This window comes from Scardinius erythrophthalmus, assembly GCF_964197995.2.
Source record: "Scardinius erythrophthalmus genome assembly, chromosome: 12".
NCBI lineage: Eukaryota > Metazoa > Chordata > Actinopteri > Cypriniformes > Leuciscidae > Scardinius > Scardinius erythrophthalmus.
This window is the reverse complement of record NC_138232.1, coordinates 42,246,790-42,268,415: the sequence shown is the minus strand read 5'-3', so window position 1 is coordinate 42,268,415 and position 21,626 is coordinate 42,246,790. Positions and strand designations below refer to the sequence as shown.

The 21,626-nt window shown below is 34.5% G+C and overlaps 2 protein-coding genes across 6 annotated transcripts in view; both read right to left on the bottom strand.

The window, feature by feature from the left end:
* orc4 (origin recognition complex, subunit 4) overlaps positions 1-21,626 on the bottom strand; it is a 112,681-nt gene that overhangs the window by 11,997 nt on the left and 79,058 nt on the right. Inside the window, exon 1 of one of the 5 annotated variants that reach the window (XM_081381142.1) lies at positions 540-618. The exons of 2 other annotated variants lie outside the window; for them this stretch is intronic. The gene's annotated coding sequence lies outside the window, so the exon portion shown is untranslated. Of the gene's footprint in view, positions 1-29; positions 75-285; positions 619-21,626 lie in introns of those variants that run through there. 2 more of the 5 variants (XM_081381144.1, XM_081381145.1) reach the window with 2 other exon arrangements.
* LOC308699398 (GTPase IMAP family member 9-like) lies at positions 15,415-18,516 on the bottom strand. The gene is made up of 5 exons (XM_081380180.1): positions 18,491-18,516; positions 17,908-17,944; positions 17,536-17,604; positions 16,299-16,952; positions 15,415-16,220 (listed from the first exon to the last, which is right to left on the bottom strand). The coding sequence occupies exons 3-5, from the start codon at positions 17,552-17,554 to the stop codon at positions 15,907-15,909; spliced, it is 987 nt and encodes a 328-aa protein (XP_081236306.1). The 5' UTR covers positions 17,555-17,604; positions 17,908-17,944; positions 18,491-18,516; the 3' UTR covers positions 15,415-15,906.

Genomic DNA, 21,626 nt, shown 5'->3' with positions numbered 1-21,626 from the left:
TTATAGTAGATAAATATACAGTTACAGACCAAATCTGATTTGGTCTTTTCCCAAACGAACTTTTCCCCAACATCAAGGATCTAGGAATATATATGAATGTATAGGGTATTTTATTTTTAGTCCTTGTAACTAGTCATCATTGAGTGTTTTGCTAAATGAATACCGTTTCTTTATTTTATTTACATATACTGCAGTCTGACTCAGTGAATTTTGACAGTGTTTTTAAAATGACATTCCGTGTTATTTCTAAATTAATATGAGCTCATAAAATTAGTGATTGCACACATTTGTCTTTTGCACACTTTCTATGATCTTTACTCGTATTTACTGTTGCACTTCATGTTGTCTTTGTCCTGAAACTATTTCATCCTTCTGTATTCTTATATGTGCAGTCATGACTTATGAGATTTAGAAACATCATTTAAAAGAGTTTAAGATGCAGTTTAGTCTGTCATAAGGCAGGAGCTGCTGCAACTGCTCACATATATAGTAAAACCCAGTTAATTATGTAAACTGCTACAGTAAAATCATAAACTCACCCACCAATGTCCAGAGACTTCGCGCCACTAGCAGTTTCTGCCTCGCGTGTTTCCGGGACACAGTGCTTGTACTTCCGGTGGCCACATGAGGCGCTGTGCGGCCCAAAACTGAACCTCACTGCAAAGCACTTTAACCTATTCATAGTACATTGTATCGTAAATAGTTTACATTTATTAAATGCATAAAGGATGAATGCACAAACAAATGGGAATCGACAGAAGAGAATGTAATAATGACAGTGAATGTGAATGAACTCTCGCTTTCACCAGAGCCGGAGCGTTTCATCAGTAAACTGTTACAGTAGGTGTGTGTGCAAACTCATAAAATGCATAACACATAAAATACTAAACAAAAATCCTTTTACTCCAAATAAATTTTATTTATATAGGGCTTGTACAGACATTTAGCCATGACATATGAGAAGCATATTTTAACATGCTGATGCGTTTAAAGATAAAATCACCATTCGTAAATAGTTTACATATTAAATGCATAAAGGATGAATGCACAAACAAAAGGGAATCAACAGAAGAGAATGTAATAATGGCAGTGAATATAATGAATTTAGTTCCATACACAAACTCTTTAGATTCTAGCAATTAGATCCAGAAATGACATTGTTTATGACACGTGTCTGATGAATGAACATGCTGATGTGTTAAAAGAGAAAATCACCTGTAATGTGTAAAATCATTCACAGACAATTTAAAAAAAATAATGTATAAGGAAATTCATGAGTGTAGCATATTTATAACGTATATGTTCCTGTTTTGACAGTTCTGTTCTCCACATTCTCTTCTTCACACAATTGCTCAGGAAACTCCAACAACAGCACAAAATCTAGCAAACACCTGCAGTTTAGCTTCTTTAAAACATAAAGCTGTCTAAATGTGTTGATACCCACAGAAATGTCACTAAAGAGGCAAGGTTTAGGACGAATGCTGGTATTTAGTAATGCAGGAACATAATTAAAAATCCCGTTTTTTATAATAGAAAGGAATCTATATATTCACTCCTTTTGTGTGCAGTGTTTCATTCAGGAGTGTAAATAAGTGTAATAAAAGCATTTTATCTCTTTATATTCTCAGTAGCTTTTTTTGTTGTTGTTGCACTTTTTTCTGTTTTTCAAATCTAGTGTAAATGTATATGGTGAAAAACCTGCAGGAAAATCCCTACAACAACACCACAGAGTATTCCACAGCAGGCACCGGAAACTCCATAGTTTCCTTTTTTTTTTCTCCAAATCCATGTAGAATTTCGGTATGCCAAAAGAGTTCAGCAGCCTCTGCAGTTTCTTTTTTGTTCTCCTCAGAATCTCTTATGTATTTTTTGACTGTCAAATAAAAGAACAATAATATATGTGTTTAAACCTTAAAGAGACAGTTCACCCAAAAATGATGTCATTTACTCGCCCACATGTTGTTCCAAACCTGTATGAATCACTTTCTTCTGCTGAACACAAAAGAAGATATTTTGAAGAATGTTGGTAACCAAACAGTTAATGGACACCATTTGTTGGACACTGTCTGGTTACCAACATTCTTCAAAATATCCTCTTTTGTGTTCAGCAGAAGAAAGTGATTCATACAGGTTTGGAACAACATGAGGGTGAATTTGAGAATTTCTATGTGATCCCTTTAGGTAAGCAGCCATAGGTTTAGTGGAGTAATACTCACAATCACGACGTTCGTCGAAACTTTGTTTCATGCTAAAAGTCTTGTGTTTGAATCAGTTCATAGAAAGTTGGAATAAGGCATGGAATAAAATCAGAAGACAAATTGTTATTCCATAATGGAATTTTTTATAAAAATATTTCTTTGTTGGAAAAACACTTAGAGAGAGAAGATTCACTCACTCCTGGGAGATGCAGAGAATCCATACCCATGATCAGCAGCTTCTGCACTGTACAAATGACTGTCACTGTAACTAGAAAAAGTAATTCAAAATTAAGCATTAAAATATTGACTTCATTGACACAAAACAAAAAATAACACAAAGAAATAATTGTACTCAAAATATTATGACATCTAAACAACATATTGAATTAAGTTGGTTTGAGAAAAGAAAAAAGTTTGAGATAAATCATGAGAATGATTTTTACAGTAAAAATGATTTAAAACAGACAGTTGGTTTTACAATTAATACTCACTATTTATTGTTCAGCTGTTTTAAAACCGTTGAAGAAATTGAGTGTTCATAGCGCATTTGACAAACCTGAACTTGGAATGCACAACTTTTTTTTGACTGGATTCGAGGAGTTTATGATATTAAAAAATGTAACAATTCCTTCCCTCACGGGTCAATTTGACCCCCATTGAAATGAATGGAATGTGAGGATTTTTTTTTTATTTGTCAAGAAAATAAAAACAACATCTGGCACAATCCAGAACAAACACACACACAAATGAAGACATGAGACTATTGAACATCCCCAATGCAGAACACATTCACACACACACACACACACACACACACACACACACACACACACACACACACACACAAACAGGCGCACATATCTTTGTGGGGACTCTCCATAGACGTAATGGTTTTTATACAGTACAAACTGTATATTCTGTCCCCTTACACTAACCCTACCCCTAAACCTACCCATCACAGGAAACTTTCTGCATTTTTACATTTAAAAAAAAATATCATTTAGTATGTTTATTAACCCATTTCCCTCATGGACCGCTGGCTGGTCCCCACAATGGAGGTGATCTCAGGTTTTACTATCCTTGTGGGGCCATTTGGTTCCCACAATGTAATATAAACAAACACACACACACACACACACACACACACACACACACACACACACACACACACACACACACACACACACACACACACACACACACACACACACACACACACACACACACACACACACACCTTGGAATTTCCATTAAAATGAATGGGGGTCATACAATGTTTTTTCCCACCAAATTTATCATCAGATTAAAATCTATTTATTAGATAAAAAAAAGAGATTTTAAATTTATTAAAATCAGCATTTTCAAATAAATATTCTTAATGGTTTTAGTTGTTTTTTGTGTGTCCCCCCCCCCCTGCTGCCTACCTAACTTGAATTATTACAATATCTGACACGTTAAACTTTACCAAAAATGACTTTATAATCTCTAAATAGATATCTGTTTGCATACTGATGAATGAAATGTACTTTCCCTCAGGAAAACAGCTCATTGATTTGCTCCATTTAGAGCTATAAGGCCATCTAGAGTCATGAAATATCATGTTATATTATTTTATTTTATTTTATTTTCCACAATAGGTCGGCAGAAACTCCAGAGACAGCCAATGTAAGATATTTTGAGCTGCATTTAAAGGGTAATGCATGAAATTAGTTATTTTGAATTTAAGTTGAAAGAATGTGTGGAATGTGCTTAAATTGATATTTATTTATTAGCCTATTTATTGATAAAATCTAGTAATTTAAAGATAAATAAAATAAATAAAAAATAATTACAAAAATGTATTACAAAATAGATATTAAATATTATCACAATGAAATGAAATAAGCTTTCTGGACAAGAATTTTATAATTTTAGGGCTTCGGATAGTTTTGACCCGCGAGGGAAATATTTGTTACAAAGTGCGAGTGAAGGATGAGGGTTTAGCACTTAGCATTGCTATGTTGCTAATCTGAGCCCTCTCACACATTCAATATAGGGGAGAGCGGGGCACTAAGTAACACTTTTTGACTTTCTCAGTTTGTGTAAATCTACTTATGGTTAAGAGTATTTATTTTTTTCCACATTAATTTCCCACATGTCTAGTACAATTATGTGTTTTTGTTTTATTAATACAGTATATACTTTTTTCTTGATATACCCCGAAAGAATGGAAGTGAAATGTGACAACATGCCCCATAGGTGGGGTACATTGTAACATGTGTGGGGCACATTGTAACATGACATATGACAGCTTAAAATGTTATCTGATCTAATAAAAAAAACTAAAAAAAAAAAAACTAAAATATTTTCTAAATAAAATACAATTAAAAAACTTTTTCATATAAAATAATGGCAATTTTTAATAATTAAATAGAAACTCATTTTTGAGTTTTGACTACGAACACATGAAAACACAGCTATACAACATAGTTCAAAACAAATAAATAATTAGTAATTTCTGAACATTGACTCTCAGTCTTTATTCACCTTTTTCTCACGTTTTCTCAATAAAATTAATAAAAGCATAGAATATAATAGCATATTTCTAATAGGGGCACATTGTAACGCAGTGTGACAACATGCCCCACACAACTGGGATTTAAACCCGGCTGGTGTCTTCTGCTAGTTAGCGAAGCATTAAAGAACTATCTCAACTGTTAAATAACATCTTAGAGATTAAAATAATATCAGATTTGTCTTATTTTAAATAAACACAAAAAATAGAGATGAAAAATTAACTTAAGTAAGAAATTTACTTTTGCTATGGTTTAATAAATGTCTATATCTTCCAAAAAAATAATAATTTTGGCGGATTTTTTTTTTTCTATATAGTGTTGATATGGCAACTAGTAAATAAACAAAGTTCCGTCATCCAAGCATGTGCGGAAGTATTTAAAACAAGCGTGTTACAACTAACCCCGCGTTAGGTTGTGCCCCGCGCTCCCCTATTTCCAACATTTTCTTTAAAAAATATTTTTCAAAACTGTATTGAAAAAAAAAAAAAAAAAAACATTCAGCATTTTCCCGTTTCAGGTTCAAGTGAACATACGCTGAACAAAAGCTTATGCCACATAATACAATTAAAAGCTTTATTTTAATTTAGTAAAAGCAATCACAGGAAACATGACATCAAAAAATATCAAAATAATGCTTAAAATATGAGCTACCAACTTACCTTGCAATGCGAGTTGTTTTTTCTTCTTTACTTCCGTATATAAAATACTTCCACTTTTACTCATTAAGCGGTCATACAGGTAACTCAGGTAGGGCCGTCGCTAGTGGGGTGAAAGGTGGTGACAATTATAGGGGCCCCCGCTGCCCAGGGGCCCCATAAAATCCTGCAGTTATACTATATAGGCCCCTGTTGTATGAACAATTCTAATATTTAAATTAGTTGTATGCCTGAGATTTAAATGAAAACCACAAAAACATCCAATTTGGTTAAATATTTTTTCCAAATATTCTCGTACCTCCCTATAAATGGTTTAGTCCGATCTAAAGTATTTATTAATTATTCAGTCAGTGACGAACATCAGATGGACCCAATACAATTGTAAGTCCCACCCCAGCTCGTGAACAGAACCAATCAGAGTTGAGGCGGCAGTGCCTGAAGTTAACCATGAACTTGATGGAAGAGCAGGAGACTGACTGACTGACAAAATGTCGGGGAAAAGAAAACATGAATCAGGGAACCAGAAACGCCATGAAAAGAAGGAGAGGGAGGCCAGGAGAGCTGTTGTATCCCAGTCGATCAAGACGTTCTTAAAGACATGTTGTAGCCTATTATTATTTTGCTGGGAATAAGAAAACTATCATCTACAGCCTGCCGGTCCTGTCACTCTTCATTATCGCTGCGCACCACAATCCACCGAATGATTATGTGGTCAAAATTCCTGTCTTTTTACACTGTTGTAAATAGAGTTAAAAAATTGACATGAGTCACGATGCAACCTGACCTGCCGGCTGATAATGTATTTATTATATTTATTATACATCAATAAAACACGAATACAAACTCCACGTGAATGAATACATTTTATCTTTATTTAATAATATTATCTTTATTAAAAAATAAGACAATAAATTACTTTTTTTAAATTTGACTGCATTCTTGTCAATTAATAAATGTTTACTTTTTGATTTATGAATTATAACTGATGGGGAAAAATACATTATTTTGCTGTTACTTTTTAAAAATTGGTTTTATTATTATTTAACTATTTCTTTTTATTAGTTGAAATGTGTATATACATTTAACTTTTAAAATGAAGGTTTTACAACAACATCACCTTCTTCTGTTATATGTGGGCCTCCATGCTCATCTATTGTACAGTATATGATATTGGTGGAGGGTGGTGGGGGCCCACATCAATATTTTTTTCATGGGGCCCCGAATCCTCAAGCTACGGCCCTGAACTCAGGTACAAATTTGCCTGTCGAAATGTTGTGGCAGCTTAAAAAAGAAAAAGAAAGAAAGAAAAGAGGCAACTTAGTTCTAAGTGAAACAACCTACATATTTGCATGCATAACAGGTCATAATCATTTCAGCAACACACTTTACATCTGTGCATTTGGCAGTAAATGATATATACTAAGCCACTTTAAAGCATTTGCCAAATGCACAGATGTAAAGTATGTTACTGGAATAAAGAAGAAAAAACAACAACTCGCACTGCAAGGTAGGTTCAAATGTGAAATTCAGTATTAACTCATATAGTCAGCCTAATGGTGCACAGCTTATTAAGCAATCATGATTTATTTATTTATTTATCTAACATGTATGTGTGCATTAAAAGTACAATTTCGGCAACGAGGACATTTCTGAGCCAAATGAAGATAAAGATGTGTTCTGGTGACTGGCGTGTTTATTGAAGAAGGTGGACCCGAAAGAGTGAGAGAATCGCGCCAAAACTGGAGTGCATGTAAAAGAAAGACGCAACTGTACAAATCGGATTATTCCGGGAACTTTTTTGCCCCATGCACACAACAAGCCATTTAGACATTTGCAACAGTTTGTTATTTTACACAAAGTTTGATTTTATGCAATTAATCTGTTCTGCAGTTCCTGACTCTGTTGCTTTCGGTTGCAAATTGCTGTTCACATGCACAGGCCTGCAATACACTGTTAAAAAAATCTGTAGAAATTACAGTTTTATTGGCAGCTACTTGCCAGTAACTTACTGTAGATTTAAATTAATGTTATTTACTGGCAACAGTTTGTTCAAAGTTAAATGAACATTAAACATTAACAAGTCTTTATCTTTACAGAATAAAACTAAAATAACAGCCTCATGCAAAGCATTCTGGGAACCAAAATCTGAAGGAAAAAAACAGAAAAAGGTTGATGAAGATTTCTGGTTCCCAGAATGCTTTGCATTAGGTTGTTATTTTATAGTTTTATTCTGTAAAGACAAAGACTTGTTAATGTTTAATGTTCATTTAACTTTGAACAAACTGTTGCCAGTAAATAACATCCATTTAAATCTACAGTAAGTTACTGGCAAACAGCTGCAAAACTACAGCAATTTTTTTACCGTGATACTTTTGACCATATTTGTGCGCAAAAACCGTGTAAGTGCGGAAAAATGGAAGTCAGAAGAATACAGATCCTATTTATTTTGCGTTAGCATGAAGCTGCAGTTTCACAATACATGAATTACACTTACGAATAGCAGGAAAATGCTGCAAATATTTTTTTCTTGCACTTGAAAGGCGACACCTTTACAAATATTGGTCTTCAACTCTGAATGTGGGGTGGTCCCATATAAAAGGGTGGTCCCTATTCCACTCCCTAAATAGCATGACTCGCCACATGGATGGCGCTGTCCCCATTTACAATAATTTAACATAATGGACACTCCGTTACATTAGCCTAAAGTTGGCCATAAAATGGTCTGGTTTGGTCACATGTTCACACAAAAATCCAGATGCTTTCTCAAATATCAGCTATACGCTTACAAATAAATACAGTAAATAAATACTGACCTATAGTCAGTCTGACTACATATATCTATATGTTATATCTATATATAAATGCAGGGGGGGGGATTAATACATAAATATTATGTATATTTAATTCCATATACATAATTCCATTATGTATATGGAATTAAAAAACATTAAATTTAAAATTATAATATAGTATTCTTTCCGGTTAATTGACTAAATACAGACTTCTCTTAGTGACGTCATACTCCATATAAACTATATTAAGCATCACTTTGCTCATTGATTTATAATTATTATGTAGGATACAGACTATTAATAATGAACTAGTCGAGCCAAAAAGGTTGAAACTGATGAAAAGTGTAAAAAGTAAAATTTCAGTGCTTTAAAAACTACAGCTTTTCAGCACTTTTGTTTTTACTTTGTTCCAAAAGGTTTATGTATTGGAAGTCATTTATAAAATGTAATGAATCTGGTTCATTAAGAGCCCAAATTGTTCTATATATAGCATATGGTTAATTTTCCTAATAAAATAAATAATTGCATAATTTATTGTTCTTTAATTTCCAAAAAGTGATGCACACATTTCTATCATATATCCCACATTTTCTGTTAACATAGAGAGATCTGTACTTCCAAAATAATCTTAAATACAATGATAAAAGAGATGCTAAATTATTTATTTTCACAGTCAACAAAATTCACATGTGTATGTAATATTCATCTTAAATATATGGAATTTAATAAATATCCTCTTGGGATGATATCTGAGTCCTGATCTTCTCCCCTTGATCTCCACGGGACACGTTATGACTAACGGTGACCGCGGTCTTGTCCAGTGCAGTGTAAGGCTTCAGGAGAGCGCTATATGACACCCAAACGATTTAGAGAACAGGGGATGAAGAGGAATGATAGTTGGGAAGGAACAGGGTCAGTGGCAACCACTTCACAGATGCAGACCCAACAGGACAGAAAGTGGAACAGCTTTAGAAAGACGCTGGAGAGTTTCATGCAGGCTCAGCGCACCAGAGTCTCATCAGGGAAACGAAGGCAGAAGGCAGAGCAATGAGGAAGGGGATCAAGAGATGGCATCACCTCTGGTTAAGCAAGGAGTCGTTACACAATGGATTGGCTGGCATGGCCCAAAGATTTGACCTCTTCAAGAGGATGACGACATCGAGCACTATTTGACAACCTTTGCGTGGATTGCTCAAGCCTGTAGAAGGCCAGTTGAGGACTGAGCGTTACATCTATAGTGCCATTGCTGACAGGCAAGGCAAGAGCAGCTTATGTGGCCATGCAGCTTGATAACACTTGATTATGCCAGAATGAAGGAAGCCATCTTGGTGAAGTCTGAGATTAATGCGCTTTAGGGCAAAAGCCCTACGACAAGGGGAGACTCCCAAAGAGCTTCAGGCAAGACTGAAGACCTTTATGATAAATGGATAACACCCAGTGGACCAATGGTGATGAACCCCCGAAATCAGATCCTGGATCTGTGAGCACAGTCAGGGCGGCGCCTACAAATGCCTCATTCATTCATTCATTCCCCATATTCATATAGTGACCCAAGCATACGCTGCGCTTACCTCATCAGCCATCATCAGCCAACGACACCGACAGAACCGGTCAAAAGTTTGGAAACATTACAGTTTTTTTAATGTTTTTAAAATAAGTATATTCTGCTCATCAATGCTGCATTTACAGTATTTGATAAAAAAATACAGTAAACACAGTATTATTGTGAAATATTATTTATTAATATTTATTACCATTTAAAATATTTGCTTTCTATGTGAATATAGTAAAATGTAATTTATTCCTGAATTTTCAGCATCATTACTCCAGTCTTCAGTGTCACATGATCCTTCAGAAATCACTCTAATATGAGGATTTGATGCTCAAGAAACATTTATGATTATTACTATCAATGTTGAAAACAGAGGTGCTGCTGCTTCAGGTTTATGTAGAAATTGTTTTGTTGTTGTTGTTGCAGGATTCTTTGATTAAAAGAAATATCAAAGAACAGCATTTATTTAATGTGCCTTTTTTGAATATAATATTATTCACATAACATTAACATTATTTAGGTTAGTAAGTCATTTATAAAATGAGAGCCCACTTCTTTTTATGTATTTTTTTCACCAATAAAATAAATAATTACATAATTTATTCCTTATTTTCCAAAAAGTGATTTTGAAAATAAAAAAGCACACCAAATACACACATTTCTACCATAGACCCCAGTATTATAGATATCTATATCCTTCCAAAAAAATCTTAATTACAATGAGGAATAAAATGCAAAATAATCTTTTCCAATCTACAAAATACAAGTATATATGAAATAGCTTAAATATTTAAAAAACCTGCTTAACTGGATCAATCATATATAGTATTTGTAGGACATTTCTTTAATATTGTTTGTGATACATTTGATTGGCATTTTCCATGACTGAAGATAATTAAACACAATAATAAATCACTTCACCAGTATTCACTCCTTCTGTCCAGTGTTTCATTCAGGAGTGTAAATTAAAGTCTTTTATCTCTCTGTACTCTCACTAGCTGCTTTTTTTCCCCTTGTTTCTGTTTTTCAGTTCAAATCTACTGTACAATATGTCCAGTGTCAAACTCTTACTCACAGATTTCAAGAAGATATACACATAATGCCTGTGTTGGGGAAAGTTAGTTTTAAAATTAATGCATTACTGTACTAGTTACTTGGAAAAAGTATTCTGATTACGTAACTCGCCTTAACATTCTCAAATATATTTTTTACTTAAACATACTATTAATGGACTGTTTGCACTTTTATATCTGTACCAGCTTTTACCCGATCAACTTTCAAACTTTCGTTATAATTCAGCTGCTTATGATGTATGTATGACATTTACATTTATGCATTTGGCAGAAGCTTTTATCCAAAGCGACTTACATTGCATTTCAAGGTACACATTTACATTCTTAACAATTCAATATGAAGCGATGACATTTGTACACTGCACATAAAACTTAAGTTCTGTTCCTGCCTTCAATTTTTAAGTAGCCTAAATCAACTTGGCTGTATAAGTCATTTCATGTTTAATTATATTAAACTGACAAAAAAGTAGCTAATTGAATCTTGTAACTTGTTTTTGAGTTAAAGTAATGTAAAAGCATACGTTTGACCCATGACTTATACATAAATCAGTTTTGCAAGTATAAACCCTACAATAACACCGCCGATTATTCTCTTGGAAGACCCTAAAGGTCCATTTGGAGCTCCAACAACTGAACCAACAACTGCTGCAGCGACTACCATGCATATGAGGTCCATGTGTCCTTTCGGTGTCTTCTCTACTTTGATTTCATTTCTCACTGTAAAAGAAAATGCACTAATAACTCAGTGCTTTAGTACTTGTGAGAGCAGCTGTAGGTTTTGTGGAAAAATACTCACCGTTAAGAGTATTGGTCTGCATATTGCCTTGAAACATACTCAAGATCTCGAGTTCACAAAGTTGTTGTTGCCTTTTAGCAACCAGTTGCTGATCTTGTGAATGAAGATTCTCATCTAATTAATATTATTCCATAATGGTTTCTAATCAAATTATTTTGTTGTTGAAAAATAAATCACACAGAAGAATTGACCTACTCTTGGACTGTGTATCACCCATGATCTCAGTGTGTGAATCTGTTTTTGCTCTTCATGAAACTGATAACAAGAAAACACAGTCGGTTCTACTGGTATTTTACTGAATACACAGTAATTATATCTTACCTATAATCACAAAAGATGTAACACTATTTTGTAGCACTTATGCTAATTTGTGGTACAGCTGCTCAGATAAATTTAACATTGCAAATTATGTTTTCATTTGTTTTTTTTAGCACCGAGAAAAACAAACAAACACTGCAGTCATTATAAGTTTTTCATGAGTTTACATTTTTAGAGTCTAAAACACCTGGCTTACATTATGAAACAAATAGTATTTAATATCAACAGACATAAAAGAGGAGGAAAAAAACATTTGAAAATGTTTTCTCATTTAAGCTTCAAGTGAACCTGCACTGAACAAAAGCTTATTCAACAGCAGAATACACTTAAACTGTTTTAAAAGTATCAAACAATAAGCAAAATTATAATATTATATATACCTTGCCTTGGTAGTTGGTTCTTTTCTTTAACTTTACTTCTGTATAAAAAATACTTTCATTTATACAGTTTATGGTGTTGTGTATGAACTTTGAACCGTACTTTACCCAGGTAAATTAATATTTAATAATTGGCCATAAAGTAAAAGAGCTCTGCTGGTGTAATCTGTTGAGATCTGGTAGTTGGTCACGTTTAAAAAATCCAGATACTTTCTCAAATATCAGCTATTCAGTTGCAAATACACGATCATACATTTAAACTATTTTAAACAACATTTTGCTCATTGTTTTATAATGATCATGGAGGTTATCATACACAAAACCATTTATAATGAACTAGTGAAGGCAAAAAGGCGATTGAAACTGATGAAAAATGTAAAAAGTTACACAAATTTCATTGCTTTCAATACATTACATGTTTTCTGCTCTTTTTGTTTTTAGTTTGTCCCATAAAGTTTATGTATAATTGGAAGTCATTTATAAATGTAAGAAATTTGGTTCATAAATAGCCCATATTTTTCTATGTATACGTTTAATTTTCTTAATAAAATAAATAAATTGCATAATGTATTGTTCCTTACTTTCCAAAAGGTGATTTTGAAAATAAAAAAGCACATAAAATACACACATTTCTGTCTCATACACCCCAGTTTTCTGTTAATACAGGTAGCCTATCTATACTTCCAAAATAATCTTAAATACCTTGATGAAATGGTAAGACTTTACAATAAGGTTTTATTAGCTGACATAAACTTATAATGAACAATACTTCTACAGCATTTATTAATCTTTGTTAATGTTAATTTCAACATTTACTAATACATTATTAAAATTACTTACAAATTACATTTGTTAACATTAGTTAATGCACTGTAAAGTAACATGAACAAACAATGAACAGCTGTATTTTTATTCACTAATGTTACCAAAGATTAATAAATACTGTAACAAATGTATTGCTCATTGTTAGTTCATGTTAGGTAATAAACAAATGTTAACTAATGAAACCTATTGTAAAGGGTTACGGATGCTAATGCTAAATTATATATTTTTTTTTCAGTCAACAAAATTGTCAAAAGATGATGTCACTTCCTGGAGAATGATTGGAAGATATGGAAACCTTTATTATAAAACAAAGTTTTAATTTAATTTCAATTTAGGTAATTCCGTCTGTATGTTCAGCCTGATCTCATGACAACGCGTCTCTATAGCACACATTGTGTTTAACGTGCAATTTATACGCAAAATTTTGTTTATACGTGCATATGATACGCACGTTATTGCGTGTAATACACACGCACCCCACACACTAATCCTAACCAAACGTATAAAGCCTCTGTTATACTCCAGTTTGGACGCGTACACGACAGCTGCGCACAGCTCGGACGCGGACTACTTGTATTTATACTTTCTGCTGAGGTCCGCTCGGTAAACGCGTTAAACGCATGCGCAGTAGATCGGTCTGGCCAGTATAATCGATAATATTTTAAATATTTATAGTTTATATTTGCATTTATGTCAAAACCTAGACACTTTCAAACATCAAAATGACATTTATTAATATGTATTCGTGTCAAAATGACATATAAACATCTTTTCCTATTCTATTTTGCCTGGAAACGCTTCCAACAGGCTTGCGTGAAAAATAGGCATTGGTTCTATTTCTAGAATGCACACGTTTTCCGTTTTTTTCAAATTCGGCGTCCATGTTATTTCCATCTCTTTCGCGGTTTTAACCTAATGAACGCGCGCCCTTGGTCCGCGCGGTCACAAAAAATGGGAGGCACGCGCCAGTCCGCAACGAGCCTCCGCGCGCACCCCCGATGACGATTTTTACGTCACGCGGACCCTTGCGGACCCTCGCGCCATCGCGGTCGCGGAAAGTATAACAGAGGCTTTATACGCACGTACGTACCCCACACCACTACTAAACCTATGCGTATCATATGCACCTATAAACTAATTTTCGCGTATAAATTGCACGTTAAAGGAGAACTTGGTAGCTTTTTTAACTTAATAAAACTGTCTAGAAATCATTTGGATGGTTAAACAACCTGTTCTGGTGATATTGGTGACTTTCCCCGCTCCCCCCAGCGTTCCCAGGCGGAAAACCAACCTTGCAACTTGTTCACTACCGTCCCGGCAAGATAGAAATTGGAAGTCTCGTGAGAAGCGAAAGCGAGAACGAGAACGAGCGCGAAACACAAATTGCTTTACGGCAATTCGACATAAACACACACGCATGTATGATGTATTACCAGATTACCCACCTCAGTAGACATAGCTCCACGCGATACAGTTGGCTTGCTCCGATCAAAACAAACGCACATGAGCAGCGGTAGAGAAGGGGAGGAGGCCGCCGCAAGTGAGTTTTTTACGACTGTGTTGTGAAATATACGCCCCACCACAGCTGTAGGGGGAGCTCGCGGGGAAAACATGCGACAACAAAAGGGAAAATCAGCGAAGAAGTGACTAGAGTTCGCTAGAGTTGCCGAGTTCTCCTTTAAACACAATGCGTGCTATAGAGGCGCTGGAGACGCATTTAATGTAACCGGGTTGGTATGTTTGAGTTAACAGAGGGCAAAAGCTAATACATATAAAAAAAAAAAAAAAAAAAAGGGTCCAATTTTCTCTATTAAAGGGCTAATTCACCCCAAAATGAAAATTCTGTCAGTAATTACTCTCCCTCATGTTGTTCCAACCCCGTAAGACCTTCGTTCATCTTCTGAACACAAATTAAGATATTTTTGATGAAATCTAAAAGAGCTGTCTCACTTCTCCATAGGCTTCTATGTAATCGATATCTGCCATCCCAGAAAAGTTATTAAAGACATCGTTAAAATAGTCCAAGTGACTACAGCGGCTCAACCTTAAGTTTATCAAGCAACGAGAATACTTTTTGTGCGAAAAACAAAAACAAAATTAACGACTTTTATATTCAACTATTCATTTTCTTCTGTGTTTCTGTGTGAGTTCACAAGAGCATGACGACGCATACGCGAGAACTAAGAAGTCTAGTTTAGACTTAATAACCTATACAGAAAATCCTAAACAGCAAAAATATTTTAATCCAAATAACTTTTATTTACATGGTATTTACATCGTGCTTACAGTCATTTAAAGCCACATGACATGAGAAACACATAAACATGCTTTATATAAAAAAAAATTGCTCAAGGAAATCCATCAACAACAGCACAAAATCTAGCAAACACCTGCTTTTTAGCTTCCTCAGATGCACATCTTTACTATAAAGCATATAAAGCTGTCTAAATGTGTTGATGAATCCTGGTATTTAGTAATGCAAGAACATTAAAATATAAATCCCAAGAAATTATAAATTCCACTTTACCTGTATTCACCCTACTGACATAGTAATGCAGTGTTTCATTCAGGAGTGTAAATTAGTGTAGTAAATGTCTTTATGTATGTGTGTGTATATATATATTATAAAATATAAAATATAAATATATATATATTATAAGATATAAAATATTATACACTCCTTATTCAGATGCTTATAATGTAGGGATGAATTCATGTTGATTGGGACATTTCCGAGTTATCTCAATGCCAAAATGTGTCCCAATTAACCTGATTTCACCCTACTATCTGTTGGTTTCTTTAAAGAGCGTGAATAAATGTGAGTGTAAATGCACTTGGAGATACTCGCAAGTAAAATCCCTACAATGGTACCAAAGACTAATCCAGCGACAGATCCAAAAACTCCGTATTCAGCTCCAGCAACTGCACCAATAAGAGCTCCAAATACACCCATCAATATCAGTCCAAAAATCATTGCAAACTGTTTGAATTCTGTGTAGATTTTCGGTGTGTCTTCCAAAGGTTTGTCAGACTCTGTGGTTTCTTTCTTCTCCCCAGAATCTCCTTTGTCTTTATTCACTGTAAAATAAAATAACACTAATAGATAAAGGGCTTCAGTACTGAGAGCAGATGTAGGTTTTGTGGAGTAATACTCACAGTCAGGAGGATTTATTTGCAAACTTCCACGTCTGTGTCTGAGCTCACTCTCACCAGACACTTCTTGTGTCTTAATCAGTTCAGCTTGTATGAAGAAATCCCCATGATTCTCCTCCACCAGGTCGTCTATCTTCTTTATAAGTTCATGGATCTGAGCACTCTTCTGAAGAACATAGTATCGTCCTCCACACTTGTCCAGGATCTTCTCTGCGCTGCTAATGTGTTCTTTGATCTGTGGATCTTCCACTCCTTCATCACAAGCAAACAGCAGGATCGTGTGTTTCCAGACGCGCTCTGACAGCAACTCCATGTGAGTCTGTGCTGCTGTAATCTCATGTGGAGAAGGGTCTTCAGAGAGAGTTTTCACCGGTATGACCAGAAGAAGAGCGTGAGGTCCTGGAGGAAAGAGAGACACGCTTCTCTCAACTTCCTCTTTTATGATCTCCGGCGTTTGTTGTTTTGAGGATCTGTCCCATCCTGGAGCTTCAACAACACTGATCCTCCGTCCTGCTTGATCTCGCTGATGTAACGTACACTGACCAACTTTCACTCCTGTCAGATTCTCACAGTTCAGGACTGATTTTACCACTTTATTCTTATCATCTCCATTTGCTAGGATCACAATTCTGAGCTCTGACTGTACAGAGGAATAACCTATGGAATAAAGTCAAAAGACAAATTGTTATTCCTAATGTTTTTTTTTTTAAAGTCCCCCTGTGGTGAAAATCCAGCTTTTAATGTTGTTTATGTGTCTATGTGGTGTTTTTAATGTGCTTTAAGACAAACCATGTGTAAATTCATAAGTCAAAAATCAGAAAAAAGATCCGCACACGAATATAAGCAAAAAAGCTCACATAATTTTATAGTCCAGAGGCCACAAATAAGGTGAAAAAGTGCAGAAAAGTGCAAGGTGCGCAAAACGTTTTTGGGTTCAACCCTTCATCAGGCACCTACTACCTTGTGATCGTCAACCAGTGGATCTCTGAGCTACTGTGAGTGAGTGGAGGTGGGGCTCATTTGCATATTCATAGAACTGTGCATAATAAATGAGCCAAGGGTGTCGAGTTACATTCAAGCAATTTCAAGGCATGAAGAATTTTTTTTTCAAGGAAAAAACTTTTAAACATGCAACTTTTGTGATCAAAGGTAAGTTTTAATGGATCAAATTATTAACTACAGGGGGACATACAAATATTTCTTTGATGGAAAAACACTAAGAGAGAGAGGATTCACTCACCCTGAAATGATGCTGCCATGATCACAGTTTTAGGAGCTCAAAGAGGATTTTACAACATGCTCTTCTGCGCTGTAAAAATGATTGTTGGTAAAACTTGAAAAAATAACTCAGAAGTAAGTAAGCATTAAAATTTTGAGGTAATTGAAACTAAAAAATAACAACAAGAAAGAAATTAGTGTAATCAACATAAACTCAAAATATTATGCTATATGAACAACATAGTGAATTTAAGTTGATTTAAGAAAGGAAAAAAAGGTTGAGATATTATTTTTTTTGCAGTGAAAATTATTTAAAATATATATTAAAAAAATATATTATATATATAAAATATATATAATATTTGGTTGTACTGAATTTTCATTTAAGACTCACTATTTTGTCCAGCAGCTTTAAAACCATCCAACAAGGCCTATAATCACAGACAGATCACAGGCATAAATGTCCAAGTATGGGGAACATTCTTGTGCAGAATAATTCAAAATTGCATAGCACATAGTGAAGGTATATTTTTGATTGTTTATTAGCACTGGGTTCACCTAAATTACATTGCCGTCATTATTACCATTTTTAAAAGCTTTTTAGCACTTAGCACTTAGCATTGCTCTATTACATTGCAAATACCTTTCACACATGAAATATATGAACAATATTTTCTCGAAAAATATTTTTCAAACATAGCCTATATTGTAAGGGGATTTCTAATATAAAGACAAAGACAGAAAGCAAAAAGCGATACGTTTTTAAACACATAAAAACAAGTTCAACCATTTTAAAGTAGGCCTATCTTCGGTGTCAGGATCAAGTGAACCTACGCTAAACAAAAGCTTATGCAACAACAGTATACAATTAAAAGCTTCATTTTTAATTTGTAAAAGCAATCACAGTAAACATGAAATTAAAAATATATCAATATATATATAAATAATGCTTAAAATATTATGAGCTATGAACCTACCTTGCAGTGCTAGTTGTTTTTTCTTCATTACTTCCGCATGTAAAATAGGTTAGGCTACTCGATCAGTTTCACTTTCAGGATTTATGAGGGTATCCAGTTACAGACTTGCACTGTATGTCACTTTGAAGCATCTGTCAAATGCACAGATCAGGGGTGTTTCCTTCGAGCAGGCAGTGTCTGAAAATAATCGATATTACAAAAATAAAACAGATATTAGCAAATATTACAAAATGTGACATTAAAAAGTGTGAAAGTCACTCGTTTTTCTAAAGTAACACATTCCAACAGCGACACCAAGTGAAATTACACTGTTACAGCCTCCTCTCAACTCATTTGGGTTTCTCTCATTTCCAAAAAAATGTTCCTCTCATTTCTTATTCGTGCACCCTCGCTTCCTTTCCTCGCGTCGAAGGCTGCAACTTTGCAGTGGCGGCTGGTGCTAAAAAAACAAACTGAATTAGGACGGAATGTTGGCTAATTGTTAAATAGGCCAAACCATTTTACAGTGATAATAATGTATCATTAGCCTACTACTGCTTAGCTAAAAATGGAAAATTCAGTATTTAAAGCACACAATAAGGTAGGGTTGGGCAATAGCCAAAGAAATCTGAATTAGCCTACATTTTTTTTCTTTTTGATTGTTATTATTAAAACCATTATTTATTTATTTTTAAATCTGTGTTTAATTTACTTTTAATTTTATTTACTATTATTGTCCTACAAACAATGTTCATATTGAAGGCTATGAAAACAGTGAATGCCTTGCAGTCTATCTAAGCAGTCTATCCAAAAAAGGGGTCAAATCACATTACATTCTAACATTGCAACACTACAATCCAAAAACAAAATAATGCTTTTTAAAGAAGTAGTTAAATTTAATGTCAGTAACCAGACAGTTTCTGGGTCCCATTGACTTCCATAGTAGGAAAAAAATATACTATGGAAGTCAATGGGACCCAGAAACTGTCTGGTTATACTGACATTCTTCTAAATATCTTAATTATGTGCAGCAGAAGAAAGAAATTCATACAGGTTTGAAACAACATGAGGGTGAGTATATGATGACAGAATTTTCATTTTAAAGTGAACTATTCCTTTAAGTATATATTTCAGAATGTCCATATACAAGTAATGTGAGTTGCGTAATCATAAGACAGAAAGGAGTGAATACAAGTGAAGTGGGATTTATTATTATATTCTTGCATTACTAAATACCAGCATTCATCCTAAACTTTGCCATTTTGGTTCTTACATCATTTCTGTGGGAATAACACATAGTCTTTTTTTTTCTTTTTTCTTTTTTTTTTTTAATAATCCTTGAAGAGTGGAATAGAACTTCATCACCTTCTAATGCAAATAGAAAATGTGCTGTTTTGCAGAATGCAGAATATTTGTCAATAAATAAGTTCTGCAATGATAGCAATGTCTTTTGTATTGTGTTGTATTTACAGTATGGTTTACTCCCTGCATTTGGATTCTTAATGTGAAGGCTATACAAGTATCTGGGTGAGATATCTGAAGAAGTTGAATCAACTTAAAAAAGTAAAGTAACCAGCTGCAAAGCTTTTTTGAGTTTACTGAACTTCAGGACCTCTGTAGTTGTGCTTACTCGTTTCTTTGAGTTGGACTGGTAGTTGGATGAACTTACTGAGGAAGGTATAAGTAACTTAATCAAATGAGTTTTGTGAACTTTAAAAAATGATTTGGCACAACTTCGACCACTGAAGTTGAGTAAACTCAAAAATGCTTTGCAGCTGGTTACTTTATTTTTTTAAGTTTACTCAACTTTTTATTTTTTACAGTGTACTGTAACAAAATACATGTTTATTTGCTGCCTTAAATTTTTAAGTACAATCAACTTGGCTTGTAAGAAAATATTGTTGGTTTAACTTAAAAGAGTAAATTACCTGGTTGCCTTATAATTTTAAGTATTATAAAATCATATGTTGCCATGAATTATTGACCTCAATTTTGAAAGTATAATCCCTACAAGAACACCGGAGATCATTCCCTTGCAAGATCCTGAAACTCCAGCTTGAGCTCCAACAACTGAACCAATGAGAGCTGCAACTATAACCATCAACATCAGTACAAATCTGTGGAGTTCAATGTACACTTTCTGCGTCTTCTCTTCTGAATCTTCTTTGTCATTTCTCACTGTAAAAGAAAATAACACTCATAAATCAGTGCTTCAGTAATTGTTGGAGCCAGTATTAATGTATTTCGGGCTGTCACCAGGTGGGGGCAGTATGTGCACAGTGTGTTTTTAAACCGGTGTTTTACACGTAGAGTTAGTTGGGCTTGGTGGGGGAACGCATACAGTTTTTACCACACACAAGGTGGGATGTTTACCGTCTCGAGTATGTTTAATGTTTGTATTTGATAAATAAAGAAACAGAAAAGAAGAAATGGACAACAAGACTGTTGATGTGCGTAAAAAGTGCGTTGTTTAACCAAGCCGTCGGCAGCTATAGGAGCTGCTGTAACATTAGTAAAAACTGTGTTCCCGTTGGATCGCACCGAGGCGTTGAATGGATTATACGTGGAGCGCTATTTGGACTGGTTTCCTGTTTTAACTCCAAACAAAGGGCGGTGAATGAGGATTAAAGGAATCCTGCTCGCTGTAAGTTTGCAACGTGGACATAGGACGGAAACCAAGGAAGGCCGGTGGGTGCTGTTTACTTTGTTTAAAAGGCTTCATCTAATGGAATTTGAAGTTCGAATTAATCAGAGACATGCCGTGCTGATATTACGTGCTGGTTGTATTGTTGTTCATGGATGGAAAGGAGAAATCAGACTTTGAGATGGCTGCTGGTGTTGATGTTGGAGATGTTGTTCGGAAAAAGGTTGCAAATAATGATTGTGCTGTTGATGAAAATGAGTCGCAAAAAAGAGTGAGAAAAATGACCGCTAAGGGGGTTACTCTGTTATTCGAAAATTTGCAAAGGACTAGAAAACAGAAGTTAAATCAAGTAAACAAGATCAAACAAAAGGTGAACGATCTGTTTTCTCTCAAAATCACATGTCAAACTGTAACCGATGTTGAAAGGCAAATTAATAAGTTTGACAAGTATTGCAAAGAAGCCGAAGAACTGCATAATTCAATCGTTGAAATGCCGATACCTCAGGATGAGTC